Source organism: Thrips palmi, unplaced genomic scaffold, assembly GCF_012932325.1.
Source record: "Thrips palmi isolate BJ-2018 unplaced genomic scaffold, TpBJ-2018v1 HiC_scaffold_7, whole genome shotgun sequence".
In the NCBI taxonomy this organism is placed as follows: Eukaryota; Metazoa; Arthropoda; class Insecta; order Thysanoptera; family Thripidae; genus Thrips; species Thrips palmi.
This window is the reverse complement of record NW_023144634.1, coordinates 8653316-8676023: the sequence shown is the minus strand read 5'-3', so window position 1 is coordinate 8676023 and position 22708 is coordinate 8653316. Positions and strand designations below refer to the sequence as shown.

At 58.5% G+C, this 22708-nt stretch overlaps 1 protein-coding gene across 1 annotated transcript in view; it reads left to right on the top strand.

Moving 5' to 3' along the window:
- The first annotated feature begins 3358 nt into the window (after positions 1-3358).
- Positions 3359-22708, top strand: part of LOC117652160 (sodium- and chloride-dependent GABA transporter 2-like) — a 50247-nt gene continuing 30897 nt past the window's right edge. Inside the window, exons 1-2 of the mRNA XM_034396861.1 lie at positions 3359-3514; positions 3828-3932. Coding sequence (XP_034252752.1) covers positions 3374-3514; positions 3828-3932 — 246 coding nt within the window. The 5' untranslated portion in view covers positions 3359-3373. The remainder of the gene's footprint in view (positions 3515-3827; positions 3933-22708) is intronic.

The window sequence follows — 22708 nt, the reverse complement described above, 5'->3', positions numbered from 1 at the left end:
TGGCTCGTGCAGGGCAGCTCGTGCGATAGACGTGTGTTATGTGTCATGTCCAGAGGCTCACCGCGGCGCGCGAACCGCCGCAGCCACACCACGCAAAAACAACAAAACGCAAACAACTAAGCACAACAACAAAAGCAACTTAAACAACAACAACAACAAGCAAAGAAAACATTTTTTTTTCAATTGTGCAAAAAGTTGTGAAAATGTACTTTATCTGATTGGGCATGAATCTCATAGATTGAGCCATTAGGGACGTTGCCGCGTTGCGAGGCATGTGGCTCATCCCTTATCGAATGCGCACCGTCCGTCGCGGCGCTCGGCTCGGCCACGCCGGGCCACGCCATCTGGCGGCCGCCTTTGGCCCTTAGTTGTTGTTTTTGTTGTTGCTGGTTTTGGGTGGGGCACGATAGGACACGCTGCACGCGCCTGCCTGCCTGCCTGCAGTCTCACTCCGGACACTGCTTTTCTCGCTCCGTCTCTCTCATGGGGTGTTCCCGTAGGTGAGGGAAAGAGAGAGAGGGAGAGGGAGAGAGAGAGAGAGAGAGAGAGAGAGAGAGAGAGAGAGAGAGAGAGAGAGAGAGAGAGAGAGAGAGAGAGAGAGAGAGAGAGAGAGAGAGAGAGAGAGAGAGAGAGAGAGAGAGAGAGAGAGAGAGAGAGCGACGAAGTCCTGTTCGGAATCGGCCTGCCGTCGAGGAATCGAATGACGCGAAAGGGCAGCTGAGCCGTGCCCGGTCATGCCGCACATGGGCCTTGCGTTGCCACGCCTGTCGTCGCTCTGTCTCTCTCGCACCGCCGTGGGACGCCCCGTGAGTGCGAGAGAGACAGAGTGGCGAAAGGATCCGCGGAATCAGGCGGCAGGCCACTCGAAGGCGGTGTTGCGCCACGACGGCGGATGCGCAGATGCACCGGCCAAAGTGCATCTGCCGTTTTTCGGCCGAGAAAAACTCCGACCAACTTCGCCAACTCGCAGGAAAGAAATGTGTCTCTGGTTTGCGCGTCGAGTGGAACGAATGTGGAGCCAACTTTCGGGGTTTTGTCCGCTTCCACGGAAAAAAAGGTGTGGCGTAATGGTATCGCCCGCCATGGCCCGCATTACACTGTGAAACTCCTACAAAAAAAAAAGTTCTCTGTAGCTGCAAAACAAGAAGGAGGCATTGTCATTGTCACCTTCCGAAGGAAATCCTTTGCAATTCAAACGATATTGTTTGTAATCCGGAGAAAATGTCCTTCAGGTCGTGTGAAGAAATAATTGTACCTTTCGCATGAAAGATTTAATTCGTAAGCCATGAAGGCGCCGTTCATGAAGACCTTTTCTTTGAAGGGTTTTCAGTGGGCATGCCTGACCAAGCAACTAAACATTTAGTATTATTCCGCCGAGGAAACTTTTGAAGAGGTTTTTCTCCGATCGTTTACAAAATAAATTCGTTGGGGAGTGAGCCGTCGTCCGAACCCTTGGCCGTGGCCAAGACAGTCACACAGACGCTCTCTCTCTCTCTCTCTCTCTCTCTCTCTCTCTCTCTCTCTCTCTCTCTCTCTCTCTCTCTCTCTCTCTCTCTCTCTCTCTCTCTCTCACACACACACACACACGCGCGCGCGCGCTCACACACACACACTCGCGAACACGCACGTACGCACGGCGCGGCCGCCCCCACCCCGTCCGCGTTCCGCGAGTTAAAATACTGCGTGGCGGGCGGCGAGCGAGGGCCGACGAATCCGCGATATTTTCAAGTTCGCCGCTCTCGGCGCAAAACAACGAAACAAAGTTTTAACAAGAAAGACAATGTACAGGGCCGCCCCGGCTGCTTTCAGACTTTTAGACGCGCTCTCCGAGTGTGTCCATCTGCCGGTCTGTTTGGTTGTTGTTGTGGCGTCGCGGACCCCTGCGCATCGTCGCCCTGTCTCTCTCGCACTCATGGGGCAGCCCTTACGGGTGGGAGAGAGACAGAGCGATGAAACGATCCTTCGGAATCAGGAGCAAGCGACTGGCCGCGGCCGCGAAGTGGACCCGTTGCGCTTTTAGAATAAAATCATCAGTGATCTCCACCTATGCAACCGAGCGGACAGTCGGGACGCCGCACGGTGGGCCAGAAGACTGGTAGGGCCGGCCAAAACACGAGACGCGTTTTGAGCTGCAGTGTCGCTAAATGGGACTCGAACCGAACGTGTGACCCCACCAACGGATCGCTCTCCGACCGAGGAATCCATCGGTGGGGTCACACGCTCGGTTCGAGTCCTGTTCTGCGACTCTGGAGATCAAAACGCGTCTAGAGTTTTGGCCGGCGGTGCCGGTGCCCCGATTCGATGAGGCACTGGCAATGGGCGGCCTCTCGGCGCTCTCGACGTGGCTGTCAGTCAAAGGCCTCCATTCACGGGGCAGCACGTGAGGCCACTGACGCAGGCAGCATGGCAGGCGGGCCCAGGGCGGGCCCAGCGCAGGCAGGGGGGCTCGGACGCGTTCCGGATCTTGGCCGGCCGCCAGCGGGCATCACCTGCTACATGGCGTCGTCTGCTATGCGCCCCGCGGCCGCCAGCGCCACGGCCACCCCGCCGCCACCGGCACCGGCCGCCACCAGTCGCGACCAGCTGCGGCTAGATCGACGCAAAGGGCGGGGATGATGCCGCTAAGTGGATTAGATCGTCGTGCCGCCTCTGCACGTCGCCGTCGAACATGATGGATTCCCGACGGGGACGTCATCGCCATCGCGGCGGAACGAGTCTGCGCGCCGTCTGGAAGTGCGGGGTGTTCCGGACGGCGCTGTCTCTCTCGCACCTGGACGGCACACCAGATGAATGCGAGAGAGACAAAGCGCCGTTCGGAATCGCTGCAGACTGATTCCGAGAGCCGTTGTCGTCGCTCTGTCAGTCGCACCGATCGGGGACGCCGCGTCAGAGCGAGAGAGACAGAGCGACGAAAACGACTCTCGGAATCTGTCTGCTGCTGACGCACAGTGGGCCAGAAGACCGGTGAGGTGGCCAAAACTCTAGACCTCTAGACGCGTTTTGAGCTCCAGAGTCGCTAAATGAGGCTCGAACCGAACGTGTGACCCCACCAATAGATTCCTCGTTCGGAGAGCAATTCATTGGTGGGGTCACACGATCGCTTCGAGTCCTGTTTGGCGCCTCTACAGTTCAAAACGCGTCTTGAGTTTTGGCCGCCTCCACCGATCCTCTGGCCCACTGTGAGAGCGCCTGACAGGCTGGAGGATAGGCATCCCGTCGTGGCGGCGCGCGCGGCGGACAGGCCTAGCCCGGCCACCGCAGGGGCTTTGGCCCGCTCCGCTCGCTCCGATCGCCCCGTGACGTCATGCGGCGCTAACGCACGCTGACGCGGCCGAAATGTGTGGCGTGTTGCAGGTGGGCGCGCTTCGCGTGCATGGGGCGCCGCCATGAGCTGCTGAGCACGCCATGCGGTGAGCACGCCATGGACCTCCTGAGCGTGTACCCGGGCGTGCGGCCCGTCGCCAGCGGCAGCAGCCTCGCCGCCCTCGCCCCCAACGAGGATGCCGTCGGACAGGTAAGGACGACAACGAGACAAATTCAGAGAGCGGTCTGACAATGACCCGGCGTTGCCGCCAAGAGCACCCTCGCCCCACCAGTGGGCCGCCACTCCCCTCGGCCCTCGGCACGCCACCAGAAGGCTGCCGACCATGTGACCTCATAAGGGCCGAAAATAAACGGGAGGCCGGAAGCAAAGAAAGCCTAGCACGTGCCGCCTAACAGCGGCCCACGCCGCCACGCCGGCAGGCCCTGTGACCCGGCAAAGTTAGGCGGCAGCGAGTGTGGACGGCGAGGCGTGCTTGAGGTTGACGGGGGCCTTGTGCTTGCAGAGCGCGGCCCCGGGATGCTCCATGGGCAGCCCGTCCAGGAGCCCGCAGGACCACCCCGGCTGCCAGTACGCGCTCGCCGGCCAGGACGACCGCAGCGACGGCGAGGTGAGTGGGCCGTCATCGAGCACCGCGTCAAACTGCACAGTGCGGCAGAAGACCGGTGGAGGCGGCCAAAATCCCAGACGCGTTTTGAGCTCCAGAGTCGCTAAATGGGACTCGAACCGAGCGTGTGACCCGGTGAGACCACCACCAATGAATTTCTCTCTGAACGAGGAATCCATTTGTGGGGTCACACGCGGAGCTCAAACCGCGACAAGAGTTTTGGCCGCCTCCACCGTTCCTCTGGCCTACTGTGTACTGTATGTACCGCGTCGCAACAGCCACACCCCTTTTTTCGGGACATCTTTGCTGGTTATCCGTGGTTATCCGGCTGCATCCAGCTTTGGCAGTCTTTAAAGAGAAGAAGGGCCCGGTCGGGAAGGGAAGTCAGGTTATCTTATCGGCGACATCGCAGACGTGGCCATTCGTCCGCGGCGTGATCGGGTGATCGTCCTCTCGCTTCTGGACTGGAGGGAGAGGAAAGAGGAAGGAAAGCCACATTGACAGTCGGGGTCATCAACTCGCACACAACTTCGAACAAAGGCTCATAAATTACTGTACTTCTGAGTTGCGGTAAGCTCATGAGGTGCCGTTAAAAATACAAATTTATCACATTTAAGAGGTACCCAATGCAAAGGGTAACTTACTGAGAAAAAACAGCCAAAAAACACCAAAAATCCTTCATCCAAATTTTGTGTTACAATTATTTAACATCTGTGCAGAAAAACAGCGGTCGTTGAACTCGCCCAAGCCGACGCCTCCCTGCAAAGTGAGGCCTATCTTCCAACCTAAAGGAAAAGATGCTGGGAGGCGTTGAAGTGGTTGCGGTAAAGGCTTTCCAGTGAGCGTGGCACACTCGGGACAGCCAGACCCAGTGCCCTTGCACTCAGCAAGCAGTGTGCCAGACGAGTCGACGGCACCAGCCGGGTCACAGCGCGGTGCAGTGACTGTATACTGTCTGCAGCCGGCGGCGGGGACTCCCTTTAGCAACAAGTCCAAGTTTTCCTCCACGCCGCTCCGCGCCCTCTGCAAACTGATGCCGAAGGATGTCCTCGTCGCTCTGTCTCTCTCGCACTCGTAGGGAACGCCTCAAGAGTGCGAGAGAGACAGGGCGACGAAACGCTCCTTCGGAACGAGGCGGCTGCTCCTTTATCAGTGTGTACGACGGCCGTCGCGGTCCACGCCGCCACGTGTGCACGTGCACGGGGCACTCCGAGGCCTCGAGGATCAAGCACCGCCCGGCAGTCTCTCGCTCTCTCTCTCTCTCTCTCTCTCTCTCTCTCTCTCTCTCTCTCTCTCTCTCTCTCTCTCTCTCTCTCTCGCACCCATTCGGGACGCCCCGTGAGTGCGAGAGAGACAGAGACCGGCCTGCTTGGTCCGCAGCTTCGCGCCTCGCGGCACGGTCGTCGTCGCCACTTCGGCGCCGGCCTCAATTCGCAGCCCCACGCCAATTCGCAGTGCTTCCGCTGGCGGCGATAAGGCCGATTGAACAATGCCCCGTCGCTCTGTCTCTCTCGCACTCACGGCGCGTGGCCTACGGGCGCGAGAGAGACAGAGCGACGAAAGCGCTGTTCGGAATCGGACTGCTGGCTGTTTGGCAGGACGCGCGGCTTCCTACCGTCACCGAACCATCCTGCCACACTGCCACGCTGGTAGGCCTGCCACAGTGGGCCAGAAGACCGGTGGAGGCGGCCAAAACTCTAGATGCGTTTTGAGCTCCAGAGTCGCTAAACAGGACTCGAACCGAACATGTGACCCCACCAATCGATTGCTCTCCGAACGAGGTATCGATTGGTGGGGTCACACGCTCGGCTCGAGTTCCATTTAGCGACTCTGGAGCTCAAAACGCGCCTACTGTTTTGGCCGCCTCCACAGTTCTTCTGGCCCACTGTGCTGCGGTCTCTCCCTCGCACTCACTCATGGGACGTGCCCTCCGGGCGCGAGAGAGACAGACCGACGGAATGAACCTGCTCGTCTCGCGTTCCTTGACTTTTTGGCCGCCTGGCGACCGCGGCCGGCAGACTGATGAGTCCCTTCCGTCGCTCTGTCTCTCTCGCACTCATGGGCCGTGCCGAATACGTGCTACAGAGACAGAGCAATGAAAGTGACTCTCTGAATCAGTCTGCTGCCCGCGGAGTATTGGCGGCTTTGTTGGTGGCGGGGCTTAAATTGATATCAGGGCGGCGGGGCGTGGCGGGACTAGGCGAGGTGGCGGGGCGGGGCGGGGCGGGGCGCAACCAGGCGAGATGGCGTGGTGGGGCGGGGTGGGGCGAGGCGGGGTGCATGTTCACGTGGGCAATGCGCGAGGCGACCGGCCAAAAGCCACCGCGGCCCGCAGGCCATAAACTAGACGATCCGAAACACGGTACCCGTTGGCAACGCGTGCCGGCCGCGCCAGACAAACTTGCAGCGTTTCGTCGCTCCGTCTCCCTCGCACTACGCGGACCGCCCCACGAGTGCGAGAGAGACAAAAGCGATGATGGAATCGCTCTGCAGTCGGGCGGCATGAGATTAAAGGCTGTGCGATTGTCGGTCCGATTACGACTGCGACAGTGCGACAATGTCACCACACTGCCAGAGACTAGAGATTAGCGCGGGAATCTGCAGACACTTGATTCGCGGAGGAGGTCTAGTCGGAGGCGCGGCGGCGCGGCGGGCCCTTCTCGTCAGCACCGAGCGAATCCGAAACGTCGCTCCGCCTCTGTCGGAACCCCGCGGGCCGCCCCACGAATGAGACAGAGACAGAGCGACGGGCACCACGGTGGTGGGGCCGCGGGGGGCGCGCCGGGCCGGGCTTTCCACAGTCGACTGATCCTGAAGAACGGTTTGCCGCTCTCTCTGTCCCGCACCCTCAAGTCCACAAGTGCGACAGAGGCAGCGACGAAACGAGTCCTCTCTGAGTCGCTCGGTGGGGCGGTACGGCCCTCGCGGCCCACGTGCACTCTGCAAACTCAACAGTGTACTCAGTACACTCTCTCCAGAGTGTACTCATGAGTACACTATCTTAAGCGTGTACTCATAAGTACACTCTCTTCAGCGTGTACTCACGAGTACACTCCCACGAACGTGTACTCACGAGTACACTCCCACGAACGTGTACTCAGCTGCATTGTACCGACCTAAGCACACTCTGGCTGCAGTGTACTCAGCTAAGCACACTCTCGTAGGAGTGTGCTCAGTGCACGCTGAACAGAGTGTAGTACTGAGCACACTGTAGAGTTTGCAGAGCAGGGAGTGCTCTGCCAGCATGCTGCCATTGCTGCACCGCTGCACCAGGAGCGCCCCGTGGTTGGCGACAAGATAGGGACGCGGCTGGATGGGACCGGATCGCCCAGTCCGGCACCGACGCGGGCCGAAAAAAAATGGGAAATAATCCGCGTTCTGAGAAAAAAGGGCTTGACTGGTATCAGACAAGTGGAAATAGTCCGGCACCTGCTCGAACCTTGTCGGCCAAATACTTTTGTCCTTAAAGTACCCTGGCACTTAAGTACTTTTGCACCTAAATCCTTTTACTCCTAAATACTTTTTCACCTAAAATCCGGTTTCACCTAAAATGCTTTTGCACCTAAATACTTTTGCACCCAAATACTATTGCACCTCAATACTTTTGCACCTGCAGGCGAGCGACAGAGAGAGGGAAGGGGGTATGGGGGAATTGACCACTTTAGGTACTAAGGCCGCCTGGAAAGTAGGCGTCAAAAACTGATTTTGCCCTGTGAGAAGGAGCCTGATATTTTTTCAACGGTCCTTGAGGTCCCCGAAGGCTTGGAAGTCCCCGCTGAAGACCTGAAACGCCTCTTTCTTCTTCGCGTGTAGCCTCAGGCCGTCCGGGCCGTCCGGGCCGTCCGGGCCGTCCAGGCCCGCGGCACCGAAGCCGCTCGAAGCGCCCTACTTATGCTAATTTCCCTCTGGCCTGATGATGTCGCCCGGCGCTTGTTTGTATGCGCTGCAGCGCGCTGCACTCACAGACTGTACCTCCCTGCTGACGACAAAGCACTCCTGATTGAACGATATCGATCTGGTGCCGCTCGGCCATCTCTCTCTCTCTCTCTCTCTCTCTCTCTCTCTCTCTCTCTCTCTCTCTCTCTCTCTCTCTCTCTCTCTCTTCGTTCCACCTGACCCCCGAGGCACCCCTCCCTTGTTTCTCCGTCTGTCTTTCCCTCGACGCCTCCTTCCAGAGCCCCCATCTGCCACCACTTCGCTAATGGGTAAAAATCGGGTACAAAAGTGCATTTCGACGCGGACCGCTATGTGACAGAGCGGCGAAGGCGACAATAGTTGTACCAGTAAGGAAATATCTGCGTTTTCAAAATGAGGGCTTTTGAAGAAATTCTTTAACGATTTTAGAAACGCATTTAAAGAATCCGCCTAGAAACGGCTTTTCTGCCAGCCAGCCGTTGTGGACATGGACACAGTCGATGGGCATTTATAGCGGAGTCTGAGGTGAGGAACAGGGAAAGCACAGACCAAAACAGTTCCAGAAACCATTTTCCCCCCTTATTTGAGTTTTGGCAGGTTTTAATCATGTTCAACCAAACAATTAGGCTTTCCTTGATAACCAAATTGAAAATGAGCACATCTCATCAATAAATACGCGATAGTTGGTGGCTGTTTCCTACCATCCACAAGGTGTGGGACTTGGGACTCCAGTTGCTTAGCCCTGCCTACGATGCCACTCCACTGTATCATCTTTCTTTCAGCGAGAGTATCCCCACAAGTTCCCCCCCGGCCCGAGGTACCTCGGGGTGCTAAGTGACTCGCGCCGCGCATGCGGCCTCGCGGCTCCTTCCGATCTGGCGGCGTGTCCTGTCTCTTCCTTCCCGGGGGACACGTGCCGTGCTCATCCAAGTTTCACAGTGGAGCACCCGGAATGAAGCAAAGCGTCCGACAGTCCTCGTCGCCGACCGAGAGGCATTGGGTCAGTGGAGCTTATGAAAAAGTCAGCGGTCCACCGGGCGCAGGGGGTGGGGGTCGCAAGGGGGAGGGGGTTATTACGAACCCGTGCGACACAGTGTCGCCCCGCCCGCAACGACTCATTAATTAACAGGTGTAAGGTTCGCGCAGCACGGCCACCATCTTACAGGCCGACCTCAGGGTGCGAGAACCTTGAATAAATTACGACTCCATCTCCTTTCGTTGATGAAAATTAACTAACTGCGATATAAACATAGGGCGCCCTTCTCTCATGATAGAAACTTGTACACGGTTGACCTCCGTGCTCGCGTGCTCGCCTCATCTGGATCCACCAAGATGAAACGTCGAGGCTCCTTACCTCTTAGGGGACAGACTGAATGTCTCTCCACAGTTCGGTGAGACTTCCCTGGATCGTCACAATTTTTGCGGACAGTCTCTCGACTCCGTCATTGGATAAACGGCGAGCAGCTCGCCGAAAGAGAAAACTCCACCAGTCCAAACTAATTGACCTCATTATTGCTACGCAAGGCTCCGCGCACGACACTGCTAGACGCGCGGAGGAGCGTTGGCGAATTTCAAGTGCCTGCCCCGCGACCCCACCCACCACCAGCACGGCACTCAAGATGCACTTGTTGGGCGTCACACGGGTTCACGCCTGGTCAATGGGCTTGCGAGCCCCCACCCCGTTTACACACACACACACACACACTTACTCTCTCTCTCTCTCTCTTCTCTCTCTCTCTCTCTCTCTCTCTCTCTCTCACACACACACACACACACACACGCACACGAGAGAGAGAGAGAGAGAGAGAGAGAGAGAGAGAGAGAGAGAGAGAGAGAGAGAGAGAGAAAGGGGAGGGGCACCACACCGCGTGCCACACGCGTGCAGACTTGTAGTGTGACGACGGCGGATCGGCTTGGATCGGCTCGGCCGGTCGAGGCGACGAAGCTGGGCGACGCCCTCTTCTGATTGGTGGAAACGGAACCGGCGGCGTCGCGACGCCGGGCAGCGCGGGGCGGCCGTCGCCAGGCCAGAAGCCAGACAGCGAGGGCGACACAAAAAGAAAGAGGGAGAGAGGGGCAGAATAAAAGGACCAAAAAAAGCGCAGCGAGTTGCGCGAAACCGCCGAGGGACTCGCCCTGCTGGCCCAGTGCGCTGCTCGCACTCCTCGCTCTGTCTCTCTCGCACCCCTGCGGTACAATCCACGGGTGTGAGAGAGAGCGAGCGACAAGTGCGGGCAGCGGGATCGCTTGCCAGCGCGAGTGCACACTCCACTGCGTGTACTGGATTCTATTTCCGGGCCATTGGAAAACGAGATCCACTTAAATATTGAAACGAAAATCATGAATTCATCGCAGACCGCAGCCGCAGTGAACCGCCGCAGTGAACCGAACCACCCATTGCCGGCGCCGAGGGGTGACCCACTGTAAAATTTTGTGTACAATGATTGTGTGAATGTGCAAGAATGTGCAAGACTTCTGGCGTTTTTGCCACACATGTTGCCTGCTTACAGGCGTTTTCGCCACCTGAATGTGGAATGTGGTCAAATTTTGTACAATGAATGTGGGAAGCTGTTCCCCCCTCGGCCGCCGGTCCCTTTTCCCCGAGGACTCGGACACCATGCGATCGAGAGTTCGAGTCCTCCCACTTCTTCGCATTTTCGTCCCACACGTTCTCCTAGCGTGATTCATATCCGCCGTGAAACACGTGTTCAGGAGGACAAAGTCCCGAGTGGCGCGGGTTCGCCCGGGGTGTGTACTGTAGCTGTCTCCGAACGGCCCAACATGCACTCCATGCACTCGGCGCACCAAAGCGCACCAGAGCGGCGCACGGACCTTCAACTTGCAAGGACTTCCACTGCCTTCCGCGCGAGGGGGTGACGACTATGGTAAATTTCATGTCAGCCGGATTACGGATTACCCGGGATTACCTCCGGATTGCATCCAAATTTTCCCCGGACTAACCTTTGAACCACGCAGTACTTTGCCGGAATTACCTCAAAAGTTCTTGTCGTCCAGAATACGGATTACCAATTTGCTGCCAGCCGGATTACCAAAGCCGTTACTCCCTCTCTTCCGCGTCAACAGCAAACGCTGGTGAAGGCGGATTCGGCGCGAAAAGGTGACACGGAGAAGAGGGTTCGTCGATCTAACGAGTGAATTCATTAATGAAGCGATTGCTCCGTTACGTAAGACGAAAACAATATTGCTCGCGTGTCGAACAATATTGTTGGAAATTGGAGCGGAAAAAAATCAATTTTGTCCTTTAACTTTTTTTTGCGCCGACAAATTGCATTTCGTACCAGTACGTGTATACTAACCAATAATTCTTCATGCATCATTTTAGGCATAAAGTAGCCTTTTTAGGGGTTCCGACGAAGGAGGACCCCTATTGCCCGGGACGGATAAATTCTTTTCTTCCGCCGACGCCAATCTAAAAATGGTTTCCGCCAAATTATTCCTTATCGTAAAAAAATAAAAAATCCTGAAAATTTCGAAAATTTATCGTAAGAATTTAACGTAAACGACAAAAACATAAATTTGCAACAATGAAGCACCCTTATCCCTTCACATTTTCCAGAAACGTTTCAAAGACAAAATGTGCTACTCCCCAAAACTAAGCATCCTGACTCATCAAAGTGACAAAAAATCGTCTGTGTTCTAAGAAAATGGTTAAAACATGAAAAAAAGTCTCCATGGCAACGACACAGTGCCATCGTACCAACTGTCAAAATTTAAAGTCGCTGATAAAAAGAAATCGAAACGCCGTGAAATTCGAAAATGCCAATGCTAACGCATTGCACCGTGTCGCGACATTGGAACGTCTTTGAAGTCTGTCAGTAAAAAGTTCGTAGCAGAAAAGACGCAATAAATTAACTTTCGGGGGTTGGCAACAATTTTGTCGGCGTCTGCGCCCTTTCAAAAATAGCGGGGCTGAAAAAACGAGTAGTCGCGCATTGAAACTGCCCCTCCATTGTCGCTGAGGTTGGATTGTTTGGCTTGCTTTTAAAGGTTGCGGTTCTCTTGTGATGTTTTCCTCAATTCTGTAATCAGCACGACGGTTGGTTTGACAAACTATATTAACTCGGGAGGGGTGGTTTCGGAACGCAGATGACTTTCGTTTGGCGAACATGAGCACTGTACGTCGCGAGATCGCGAAATGGCCTGAGATGGCCATTGTGTTAACTGAATCAGGTTTGGGATGTAAAAATACCGGTAGGATTCAAAGTTACGTAAACAACGGTAAAATTAACGTAATTAACGTTTAGACGACAGACTCCAAATTGATTTCCACACCCGGAACACCGTGCAATGCGTTAGCATTGGAATTTTTTTCTCTTTTTTTTTTTTCGTTTTTACGGCGCTGTTTAGTGCGACAGGCGATTCTTTTTCTCCGTGCGCGGTCTTGCCCGAACATTCTGAGGACATTATTAAGGGGCGACGGCAGCAAGGCAGCACGTGCCGCGGGTCGCGTGATGCGGCGGACGTCATGACGTCAAGAGTCGAACAGCCCTGTCAAGCCCTGTCAGCCCTGTCAGCCCTGTCGCGCTGTCTCTCTCGCACTCCTGCGGGGCGCCCCACGAGTGCGAGAGAGACAGCGCGACTCTTCGGAAGCAGCCTGCGGGCCGAGCAAGGGCCAGCGCGCCACGCCGGACAGTGGGGCGGAAGACCGGTATGGAGGCGGCCGAAATTCTAGACGCGTTTTGAGCTCCAGAGTCGCTAAATGGGACTCGAGCCGAACGTGTGACCCCACCAATGGATTGCTCTCCGAACGAGGAATCCCTGGATAGGGTCACACGCTCGGTTTGAGTCCTGTTTAGCGACTCAGGAGCTCAAAACGCGTCTAGAGTTTCGGCCGCCTCCACCGGTCTTCCGCCCCACTGTGCGCCGCCGTAAAGGAGCTCCGCCGAACATCGGGGAAGCGCGCTTGGCGTCCGTGTCCGCCCACGGGGCACCACGGGGTTGCTGGCGTCGCTGTTCCGGGCGGGGCGTCCTCTGAAAGGCGAGGGGCCCGAGGCGCCGCGGGGCACGCGCGGAAAATCCAGAAAATTGAAGGATAAGGATACAGGGTTCCGTTACCTGGGCCCACGCTAATCGGCCCGGGCCCTGGATGAGGTCGCGGAGACCCCCGGGGGAGCGAGCGTCGCTCGCAGCCCGTTACATAAAATCAAATTCGCTCGCGGCATGCTCGTGGAGCGTGCCGCAGCACAGTGGGCCAGAAACCGGCGGAGGCGGCCAAAATTCTAGACGCGTTTTGAGCTCCAGGGTCGCTAAACAGGACTCGAACCGAACGTGTGACCCCACCAATGGATTCCTCGTCCGGAGAGCAATCCATTGGTGGGGTCACACGTTCGGTTCGAGTCCCATTTAGCGACTCTGGAGCTCAAAACGCGTCCAGAATTTTGGCCGCCTCCGCCGGTTTCTGGCCCACTGTGCGCAGGAGGAGATGGGATGGGGCGAGGCAGGCGAGGCAGGCGAGGTCAAAGAAATCGAGGCGCACCGAACGCCGGACCTCCATCCACCAATTCGCACATCAAGACGGAGAACGCCGCGGCGCCGTGCGGACCAGCAAACCGCCGAGGGACCGGCGGACCAATTGACGAAAGGCAATTCATGCGCTGAGAATAGTTGATCGCGGCGGCCCGACTGGGGCCTGACCGGCCAGACTGGTCGCCTTCTTGGCGCCGCCGCTCCGTCTCTCTCGCACCCCTACGGGACGCTCCATGAGTGCGAGAGGGACGGAGCGGCCAGGGCACTGTGCGGTTCGTGGGGCTCATGGCACTGCTGCGCGGACGGTGGGCCTAATTGCAGTGCTCGTTTGGCTGCTCTAATTTTCCCGATATTTCCCCCGAAGGCCCCCAGGCACAGTGGGCCAGAAGACCGGTGGAGGCGGCCGAAACTCGAGACGCGTTTTGAGCTCCAGAGTCGCTAAACAGGACGTGTGACCCCATCAATGGATTCCTCTTTCGGAGAGCAATCCATTGGTGGGGTCACTCGTTCGGTTTGAGGTCCATTTAGCGACTCTGGAGCTCAAAACGCGGCCGCCTCCGCCGGTCTTCTGGTCCACTGTGCCATAGGCCGGCTCGGGCCGCAATCTAACTTTCAGAGTTCGGACGATCGGCGGTTTCTAATTTAACGGAGTTGTTGATATTTGGAGTGATTGTATCTGTCGGACGGTACGCGCGGCAGGCTCTCGCTAAATAGATGAAGCACCTTTTACTTGCCGTGAGACAAGTTCTTGGGAGTCAGCGGAGTTCATGAACCCTCCCCCTCCTCCCTCCTTTTTGCGCCCTGAATACTAACACGCCTGGCGCCGGTAGCCGATAGGCAATTTGTGGGGCAATCCACCGGTAAGTAGGCAAAAGGTGCGAGACTCCCCAAGTCTGGAAACGAGCCCGCGCAATGACCGCCCCAGACTCGAGCTCCCTTTCCGTGCAGTGCACGTCTGAGGCGGGGGTTGGGGTGGGGGGGACGGACTAATACAGTGCAGTGCATTGTGTCGGGGGATGAGGGCTGAATGGTACCCGCAAAGCCAACGCCTCCGCAGCCCCCTCCCCCTCCCCCACCGCCCTCGCCAAAAATCTCGATCCAATTCGTTCGATACGATCTCTCGAGAGGCGGGCGAGGCGGGCCGGACGAAAGGACGACAACCTAATTCAGCGCGCCGAGTTTCTTTCAATGGGCGGTCGAGTCATCTTTGCATTAAATCTCTGTTTATACCAATTGTGCCGACGTAATGGGAAAGTACCGAGTTAAAAAGCCGCGGACTCAGAAGGCCAGTGGACTCAGTGTGCAGTACTGCACTGGTAAAACTAAAGCGTAGTATTACCCTCTGTTTTCAAGCGTCATCAGTTTACGCTTGAAATCAAGCGTAACAGGCTCATCCGCCAAGATTCCCCCTATCTAAATGCATGGGGGAATTTCCATAGTATGCTTCATTTCAAGCGTAACGTCTTCAAGCGGAACTTTATGCTTGACTCAAGCATAGAGTTACGCTTTAGTTTTACCAGTGTGGCCGTGCGAAATTTTGGAGACGACAAAACTTCCTGGCCGAGGCAACGCTCGGGCACGCCGCTCACGTCCAGCGGCTGGGCGAGCGACTCCGAGAGCATCGTCGCCTCGTGGCGTCTCTCTCGCACCCCACGGGGCGCCCCATGAGTGCGGCAGAGACAGGGTGAAGCAACGAATCCTTTCGCCAGGCTGGAACCACCAGACTGATTCCGAGCACTGCCGAACTCTGTCTCTCTCGCACTCATGGGGCGTCCCGTGAGGATGCGAGAGAGACAGATGCGACAGGCAGTGCAGGCCCGCATCCAGGGCGGGTGCGGGTGTACCAGGAAGGATGCCTGAAAGGTGGGTAAAAATCACTACTTTACCCGAGGGGGAAACCACTTGCGAAATCCTGTGTACACTCGATTGGCCGAAATTTTGCGTGAAATCGGTAGAAACCTCGTGAAATCCCTTTGAAGTCTTGTGAAATCTCGCGAAATCCCATCAAAATCTGGTGAAATCACGCAAAATCTGGCAAAATTTTGACGCGAAATCCTGCGACATCTTTCGAAATCTCGGCGAAATCCCTACCCTAAAAGAATCCTGTGAACAATCGTTTTTAGCAGATGATACGTTCACGTATCAGCGTGCTTGTATTTTGCTTTACCCCTAAAAGTAGGCAAAAAGAACTGCATTACCCCCTTCATGGCCCTGGATCCACGGCTGCCTGCGCCAGCGGCCAGCGTGCGGCCACACCCTAAATGTTGTACAGTGAAGATTCTCCATATTATGGTGAAAATGTTCCATATTATGGTGGTGCAGCTGACTTCGTAACATACCATTAAGAATTCACTGTACCTTATAGAGATTTTGACGAATTTCGTTGGTATTATGGAGAAAATCTCCACCATATTATGTTGGTGCAGCCTTTCACCGTAAGACATTTACTGTGCAGCAGCCCGCTACCCCTCATCCCACATCTAGCTGGCCTTCCCGCATGCGGCTCACATGCGTCATGGCCGTCGAGGAGGCGCCGCCGACGTTGCACCCCGAGAGCACAGCACAGCAGCACGGCCAGCAGCACGGCAAGCACGGCCAGCACGGCCTCGCACGCCTCGAGGCACGCCCCTCGCCGCGCGCAGTGCCACCAACGCCCCCTCCGCCCTCGCCAAGGTCGGCGCAGCCATCGCGGGGTTGCTGAACCCGCCGCGCCCCACCCCGCCCCACCCCGCCCCACCCCACCCCACCCCACCCCGCCCCGCCCACCGCGATCCACATCTTCCGTGGCCGGATCCTCTTTCTATTTCTGCGCGCGGAATCTCTCGTCGAGTCGAGTCGCACTTGTGTCTTGTCTTGGTAACAGTGTAGTGTAAGGGATTCGATGAATAACGTTTGGCGGCGCTGAACCCCGCTCCACCGGCTCCACAGTCCCTCCGTCTCTGTCGCACCCAAAGGGCGAGCCGCGCAGGGGCGAGAGAGACAGAGCGACGACGGCAGCGCCTGCTGGCTGGTGCGGCTATTAGAGGCTCAGAACTTCTAGGCCCGTCTAGGCTCCACTGGTCATGACCCGGGCTGCAGATGGATTCCCCCCCCCTCCCTCTCTCTCTCGCACTCATGCGGCGTCGCGAATAAGTGTGAGAGAGACCGAGGGCCACGCTGCGCGGAATCGCACAGCTAGAGTGCATGAGGACGCAGAACAAGTCTGTCTGTCTGTCTGTCTGTCTGTCTGTCTGTCTGTCTGTCTGTCTGTCTGTCTGTCTGTCTGTCTGTCTGTCTGTCCGTCTGTCTCTCTCTCTCTCTCCTCTCCCTCTCTCTCGCACTCATGAGGCGTCCCGAATAAGTGCGAGAGAGACCGAGGGCCGCGCTGCGTGGAATCGCCCTGCTGGAGTGCACGAGGACGGCCGAAGGCGTGTGCGTGCACACTGTGTGGGGCGTGCCGCACGCGTGCGCCGGGTGGGTCTTCGGGGCCCTATCCTGTTCCGAACATCTCCGCGTTAGGGAGTCCCTTGCCCTTGCAGTTCCTTCCCGGGCCGTCGGCCTCCGCCAGTGTGGTGTCGTATGGCCAAAGGACCGTATGGCAGGAAGGGTGGGGGGAGGGGGAGGGTTAATAAAGCCTCCCTCCCCGGATCAACGCGAAATGCTGCAACTTTGAGTAAACGTCAGCGTTTAAATTTGAAGTTACAGTTGAATTTTGGACGAATTGTGGGGAAACACGACCAGCAAACTTCTGCGATTTTCAAATTTATTGGGTCCTTTACTGCAGAATATCAATTTGTGAGATTGTAGTTTTCCTGGACGATCCCACTTCCCGCCACCTGATTTGATCCGCGGCCCGGTGTCGTTCCTCTCCAGTGGCGTGCGCAAGGGTGTGTGTGTGTGTGTGTGTGTGTGTGTGTGTGTGTGTGTGTGTGTGTGTGTGTGTGATGACCCCCCCCCCTTTTGGCCACTAGACAGCCGCCTGGAAGGTAGGCAAATTGCGTCACTTTCCCCCTGTAAGTAGGCAAAAAGCAATGGCCGACCCCCCCCCCTTTTTCAAAATTTCTGCGCACGCCACTGTTCCTCCCTCCGGAAGGGCCACTCCACCCCGACGGAAGCGCCCTCGTCGCGATCCGGTCCCTTTTCGCGAGACGGCGTCGCGAGGCGTCGCCTTCCCGATTTAGCCGGCGAGTGGAGCAAAGCGGAGCGAAGCGGAGCGCAGCAAAGCGAGCCATGAGTGAGTGGCGTGTCTGTCTCGTTTGGCGAGGCGCTGCACAGTGGGCCAGAAGATCGGTGGAGGCGGCCAAAATTCTAGACGCGTTTTGAGCTCCTGAGTCGCTAAACAGGACTCGAACCGAACGTGTGACCCCACCAATGGATTCCTCGTCCGGAGAGCAATCCATTGGTGGGGTCACACGGCCGGTTCGAGTCCCATTTAGCGACTCTGGAGCTCAAAACGCGCCCAAAATTTTGGCCGCCTCCGCCGGTTTCTGGCCCACTGTGCGAAGCCCGAGTGCGTCGGCCGGCGACCGCGACGGCGGCGCCTGCATCCCAGAGTCCGAGAGGGACAGAGGGACGCCTTGACGTCATCCCGAGTCCCGAGCGGCGCGCGGCCGAGTCTGGGAAAAGGAAAAGGCGCAGATCGCCGCGACGTCACCGAGGCCGAGAAGGCCGAGAAGCGAGAGTCGTCGCGTGCGCGGCGGTGCGCGGGCCGGTTCTGCAGACCGATTCCGAGAGTCGTTTTCGACGCTCCGTCTCTCTCGCACTCAGGGCGCGTCCCTTACTGGTGCGAGAGAGACAGGGACGAGAACGACTCTCGGCTTCAGTCTGCTGCCTGCGAGGGGATTCCCGCCGTCGAGGCTGCGTAGGCTGCTGGCCTCGCCTGGACTTGCCTGGACTTGCCTGGACTTGCCTGGACTTGCCTGGACTTGCCTGGACTTGCCTGGACTTGCCTGGACTTGCCTGGACTTGCCTGGACTCGCCTGGACTTGCAGGGCACGTCGCGCGACTCGTACGTCGGGCAGCTGCAGTACCTGGACAAAAAGAACAGACTTTTAGAAATTGACACAACTTGCACCGCTTTTGCTCCACTTGGTTAGTGTTCTTCATTTAGCTTCATTCTTTTTGAACTTTTTACAAAGTATATTAAAAGGAAACGGCCAACAGGACTCATCTCCTCGTGGAGCAATTTGCACTTGTAATGCTTACATGCTGGCCTCGCCAGCCAAAACAGGTCCAGCCCTGGCACGTCTTGCCCGAGGCCCCCGAATAATTTTCACCGACAAGCCGGGTACTCAAACCCACCCCGGGTTGGCCGGCCGCCCCCGCCCCGCGCCGCCCCCCGCACTCCAACCCCCCGGCCCTCCCGACCCACCCCAGTCCCTCCAGCCCCGCGCGGCCCTCCAGAGCCCACCCCCTACCCTTCACTCCATTCGGGCTGCACGACTTGACTTCGGCTCTCCACTCGGCTGCTGTTCGGTCGGCCGTCGCGGTGTTCGGGGCTCCCTCCCCTCCCCAGCGCGGCGCTGCCCTGGCCGCCCTGCCTGCCGGCCCTGCCACGCCCACGACAGCCACCGCCACCGCGGCGCATGAGGCGCCCCGCCGCGCCCCGCCGCGCCCCGCCCCGCCCCGCCCCGCCGCGCCCCGCCGCGCCCCGCCGCGCCCCACCCCGCCTTGCTAAGTTCCCCACGCCGCGCCCCGCCTCGGCCTCAGTACTCGCCGCGACGCCCAAGGCTCCGCACCTGTCTCGCGCCAGTCCCTTGGACGCTCCGCAGCACGCAGCCACGTCTTGCCGCGCCCCGCGGTCCGCGCCGCGCCCCGCCGCCCCCGTGCTCCTCCACCCGAAGGCCCTCCGCGCCGTGGTCCTCCACCCAGAGGCCCTCGCCGCCGTCGCGTTGCACACCTCGCAGACCCCCGGCGGGCCGTTCGGCGGGCCGTTCCGCGCGGCGCTCACGTCGTCGGCGCGTCCCTCCCCGTCGTCGTCCTCGGTGTCGTCCTCGTTGTCGTCCCCGGCGGCGCGAATGCTGACACCGCGCGGCGTGTCGCTCCCCCTGCCGCCGTCCCGCTCGACGGGGATGCCGTGCTCCGAAACCACCGCCGCCGACTACCTCAACTACCGCGAGATCGCGGAGGTGGATTGAAGAGGCCCGCGCCCCCGCCCGCCTCCCGCCAGGAGGGTCGCTAAGTCGGGCACCCCGTTTTTATTTTTCGTTCTCCCTTCTTTTTCTGTTTTCCCCTCCCCTCCCCGCGGCACCGCCACCGGCAGCAAGGTGAGTGATGAATGGGCAGCATGAATGGCGTCGTGTTTGGGCCCTTGGCGGCCCTGGGTCGCGCCGCGCCGATCGAAGGCGTGTGTGCACTGTGTGGGCTATGCGCATCTGCGTTTCGCAGTGTGGCGGCCTGGACTCCATCTGGCGCCTTTCGCCCGCTTTTCGTTTCGGCCGCCAATTTCGCTTCGCCGCGGTCGCCAGATCGCCACGGCCGGTGCTGCCGCCCGCTGGCGCCACCCGGCGTGTCCACGTGGTCCGCGCCGCCCCGCCGCGCCGCCGGGCCGCCGCAGGCAGGGGGGCGCCACCCTCTTTTGAGGTTAGCGGGGCCCCGCCCGCCAGCCTCGCAACCAGGCCGTGCAGGCAGGGAAGCGGGAAATGGCGGCTGGAGCGACCGAGAAGAGACCCCGGCGTCTCTCTGCCGGTGTCTCTCTTACTGGCGTCTCTCGAACCGGCGTCTCTCTAACCAGCGTCTCTCTAACCGGCATCTACCTTACCGGCGTCTCTCTAACCGGCGTCTCCCTTACCGGCGTCTCTCTTACCGGCGTCTCTCTAACCGGCGTCTTCCTTACCGGCGTCTCTCTAACCGGCGTCTCCCTTACCGACGTCTCCCGCGTCTCTCTAACCGGCGTCTCCCTTACCGGCGTCTCTCTTACCGGCGTCTCTCTAACCGGCGTCTTCCTTACCGGCGTCTCTCTAACCGGCGTCTCCCTTACCGACGTCTCCCTTATCGGCGTCTCTCTAACCGGCGTCTCTTACCGGCGTCTGTCTTACCGGCGTCTCTCTAACCGGCGTCTGTCTTACCGGCGTCTCTCTAACCGGCGTCTCTTACCGGCGTCTGTCTTACCGGCGTGTCTCTGCACGCCGTCGTGGCGCCGCCGGCGCGCTCAAAGCGCGAACCCGAGATCAGCCGCTCAATGACAGCTGCACGGAGGCAAGGCTCTGCAGACTAATTCCGTTGGGTCACTGGGCCCGTCTCTGTCGCACTCATGGTGCGTTCCGGAAGGGTGAGAGAGAGAGAGAGAGAGAGACAGAGCGACGAAACGACTCGGCAGTTGTATCGCGTGGCGGTCGCGCTGATTGTGTCAACTGCAGCAGCAGGGCCGGCGTGGACCTGCGGGGACCTGCGCGATCTGGACGTAATGCGGCGCCTTGTCACGGACACCGGCTGCCTTTCCTCTGCCCCCCCCCCCCCTTTCTCTCTCTCTTCATCGCCACCCCGCCTCTTTCTCCGATGACGCAATTGGCGCGCGCTCTTGCTCGTGCCTGGCCGCGCCGCGGGCCGCACGTCTGGTGCGTGTCTGCCCCTCCCCCTCCCCCACGCCGCCGCGAGACGGAGACAGACTGACACACTGGCGAACGAGAGAGGGAGAGGGGGATACTTTCACGGCCCGGTGCCACGGCCAGCCACGGCCATGCCTGCGCGCGAAGTGCAGGGGAAAGAGAGGAAGAGAGGCAGCCGCACAGAAGACCGGTGGAGCGGCCAAAATTCTAGACGCGTTTTGAGCTCCAGAGTCGCTTAATGGGTCGTGTGACCCCACCAATGGATTGCTCTCCGAACGAGGAATCCATTAGTGGGGTCACACGTTCGGTTCGAGTCCCATTTAGCGACTTTGGAGCTCAAAACGCTTCTAGAATTCTGGCCGCTCCACCGGTCTTCTGGCCCACTGTGAGCCGGTCGAATTCGGCCGTTGTCGCCTCGTTCGTTCGCGTCGGCACGGCGTCGGCCAGGAGATCGACCTGTTTGTTCCGTCCCTACAGGCACGCGTCTGTCTCTCTCGCACTGACGGGGCGCACCGTGGGGGCGCGAGAGAGACGGTGAGAAAACGCTTTTCGGAAGCACTGCGCTGCCCCGCGACCGCGGGCAGGATCAAAGAGTTGCCAGGGGTTGACGACCTGCTGTCTTGCTCGCTATAGTCCGGCCTTTATCGGCTGTCCGATTCCGACGTGTCTGTCTCTCTCGCACCCACACGCGACGCCCCGTGTGTGCGAGAGAGACTTGCTTTACTCCTGGGTCGTCACCAGCCGTCTGATTCCGAACACTGCTTCGTCGCTCTGTCTCTCGCACCCCTACGGACCGCCCCATGAGTGCGAGAGAGACAGAGCGACGAAAGAGTGCTCGGAATCAGACGGCTGGGCGGCGCTCTGATGCCTGCATGCGTGCATGCGGCCGAGCAACCCTGTCGCGTCTCTCTGTCTCTCTCGCACTCATGGGCGTTTCCTATAGGTGCGAGAGAGACAGAGGCGTCCAGGTGACGTCGCCGGCTTCGCGTCGCAGGAGGAAAGCGAGAGATAAGGCGGTGCACGCGGCCGGCTAAACGGCCAAACAGCAGGCGGACTCCGGACGGCCTTCCGTCGCTCTGTCTCTCTCGCACTCACGGGGCGCGCCGTAAGGGTGCGAGAGAGACAGAGCGACGGCCGTTCTGAATCGCCGTTCAGATAAAGGCGTAAAGGTGGGCCACTCGAGGCGCAGCACGTGATGCGATTCGCTAGTGTATCCGTAGACAAAGTAGAGAGGCGTTTGAAACACCGAAGTGACCCACAAGCACACATCGGCGTGAGCGTCACTGTGGCCCTCAAAACCCATGACGAAGTCGCACCGATTAACGTCTGGCGTCTGCCAGCGACGCAGCGGCCGAGGGAGTTTCCACTCGCTGCCGAAAAGTACTTTCCTGTCTAGACAGAACACGTGAGTGACTTACGTCCCACAAGGGAATGTCATTCAGTCCTTCTTTTTCGCAAGGGTTATCAGCTTCCTAGCTACAAGAAGGAAACGATTAAAACGATTCTGTTTCGCTGGTTTCACGTCCGCGTCCATACCGTCAACTCCGCTAACTTCGCGCAGCGGTCCTCACTTTTGACACGTCGTCAAGCAGAGCAGCCAACAGATAAACTCGGAAGCAGATAATTTGATTGCACGAAAAGCTCTTGTCATAAAATAATTTGACCTGGCTGCCTGCCTGTACCTACTTCTTGCTGTGTACGTGTCCAAAGCCAGGACCGCTGTCTGAAGTTAGAGTAGTTAGTTGACGGTTATGCCTGCAGGAATACACTCCCCGAAAAACACGAGCTGGACAGTGGACACTACACTGTTCGCAGACCGGCGTCGCCGTAATACAGTGGCGCGGACTCGGC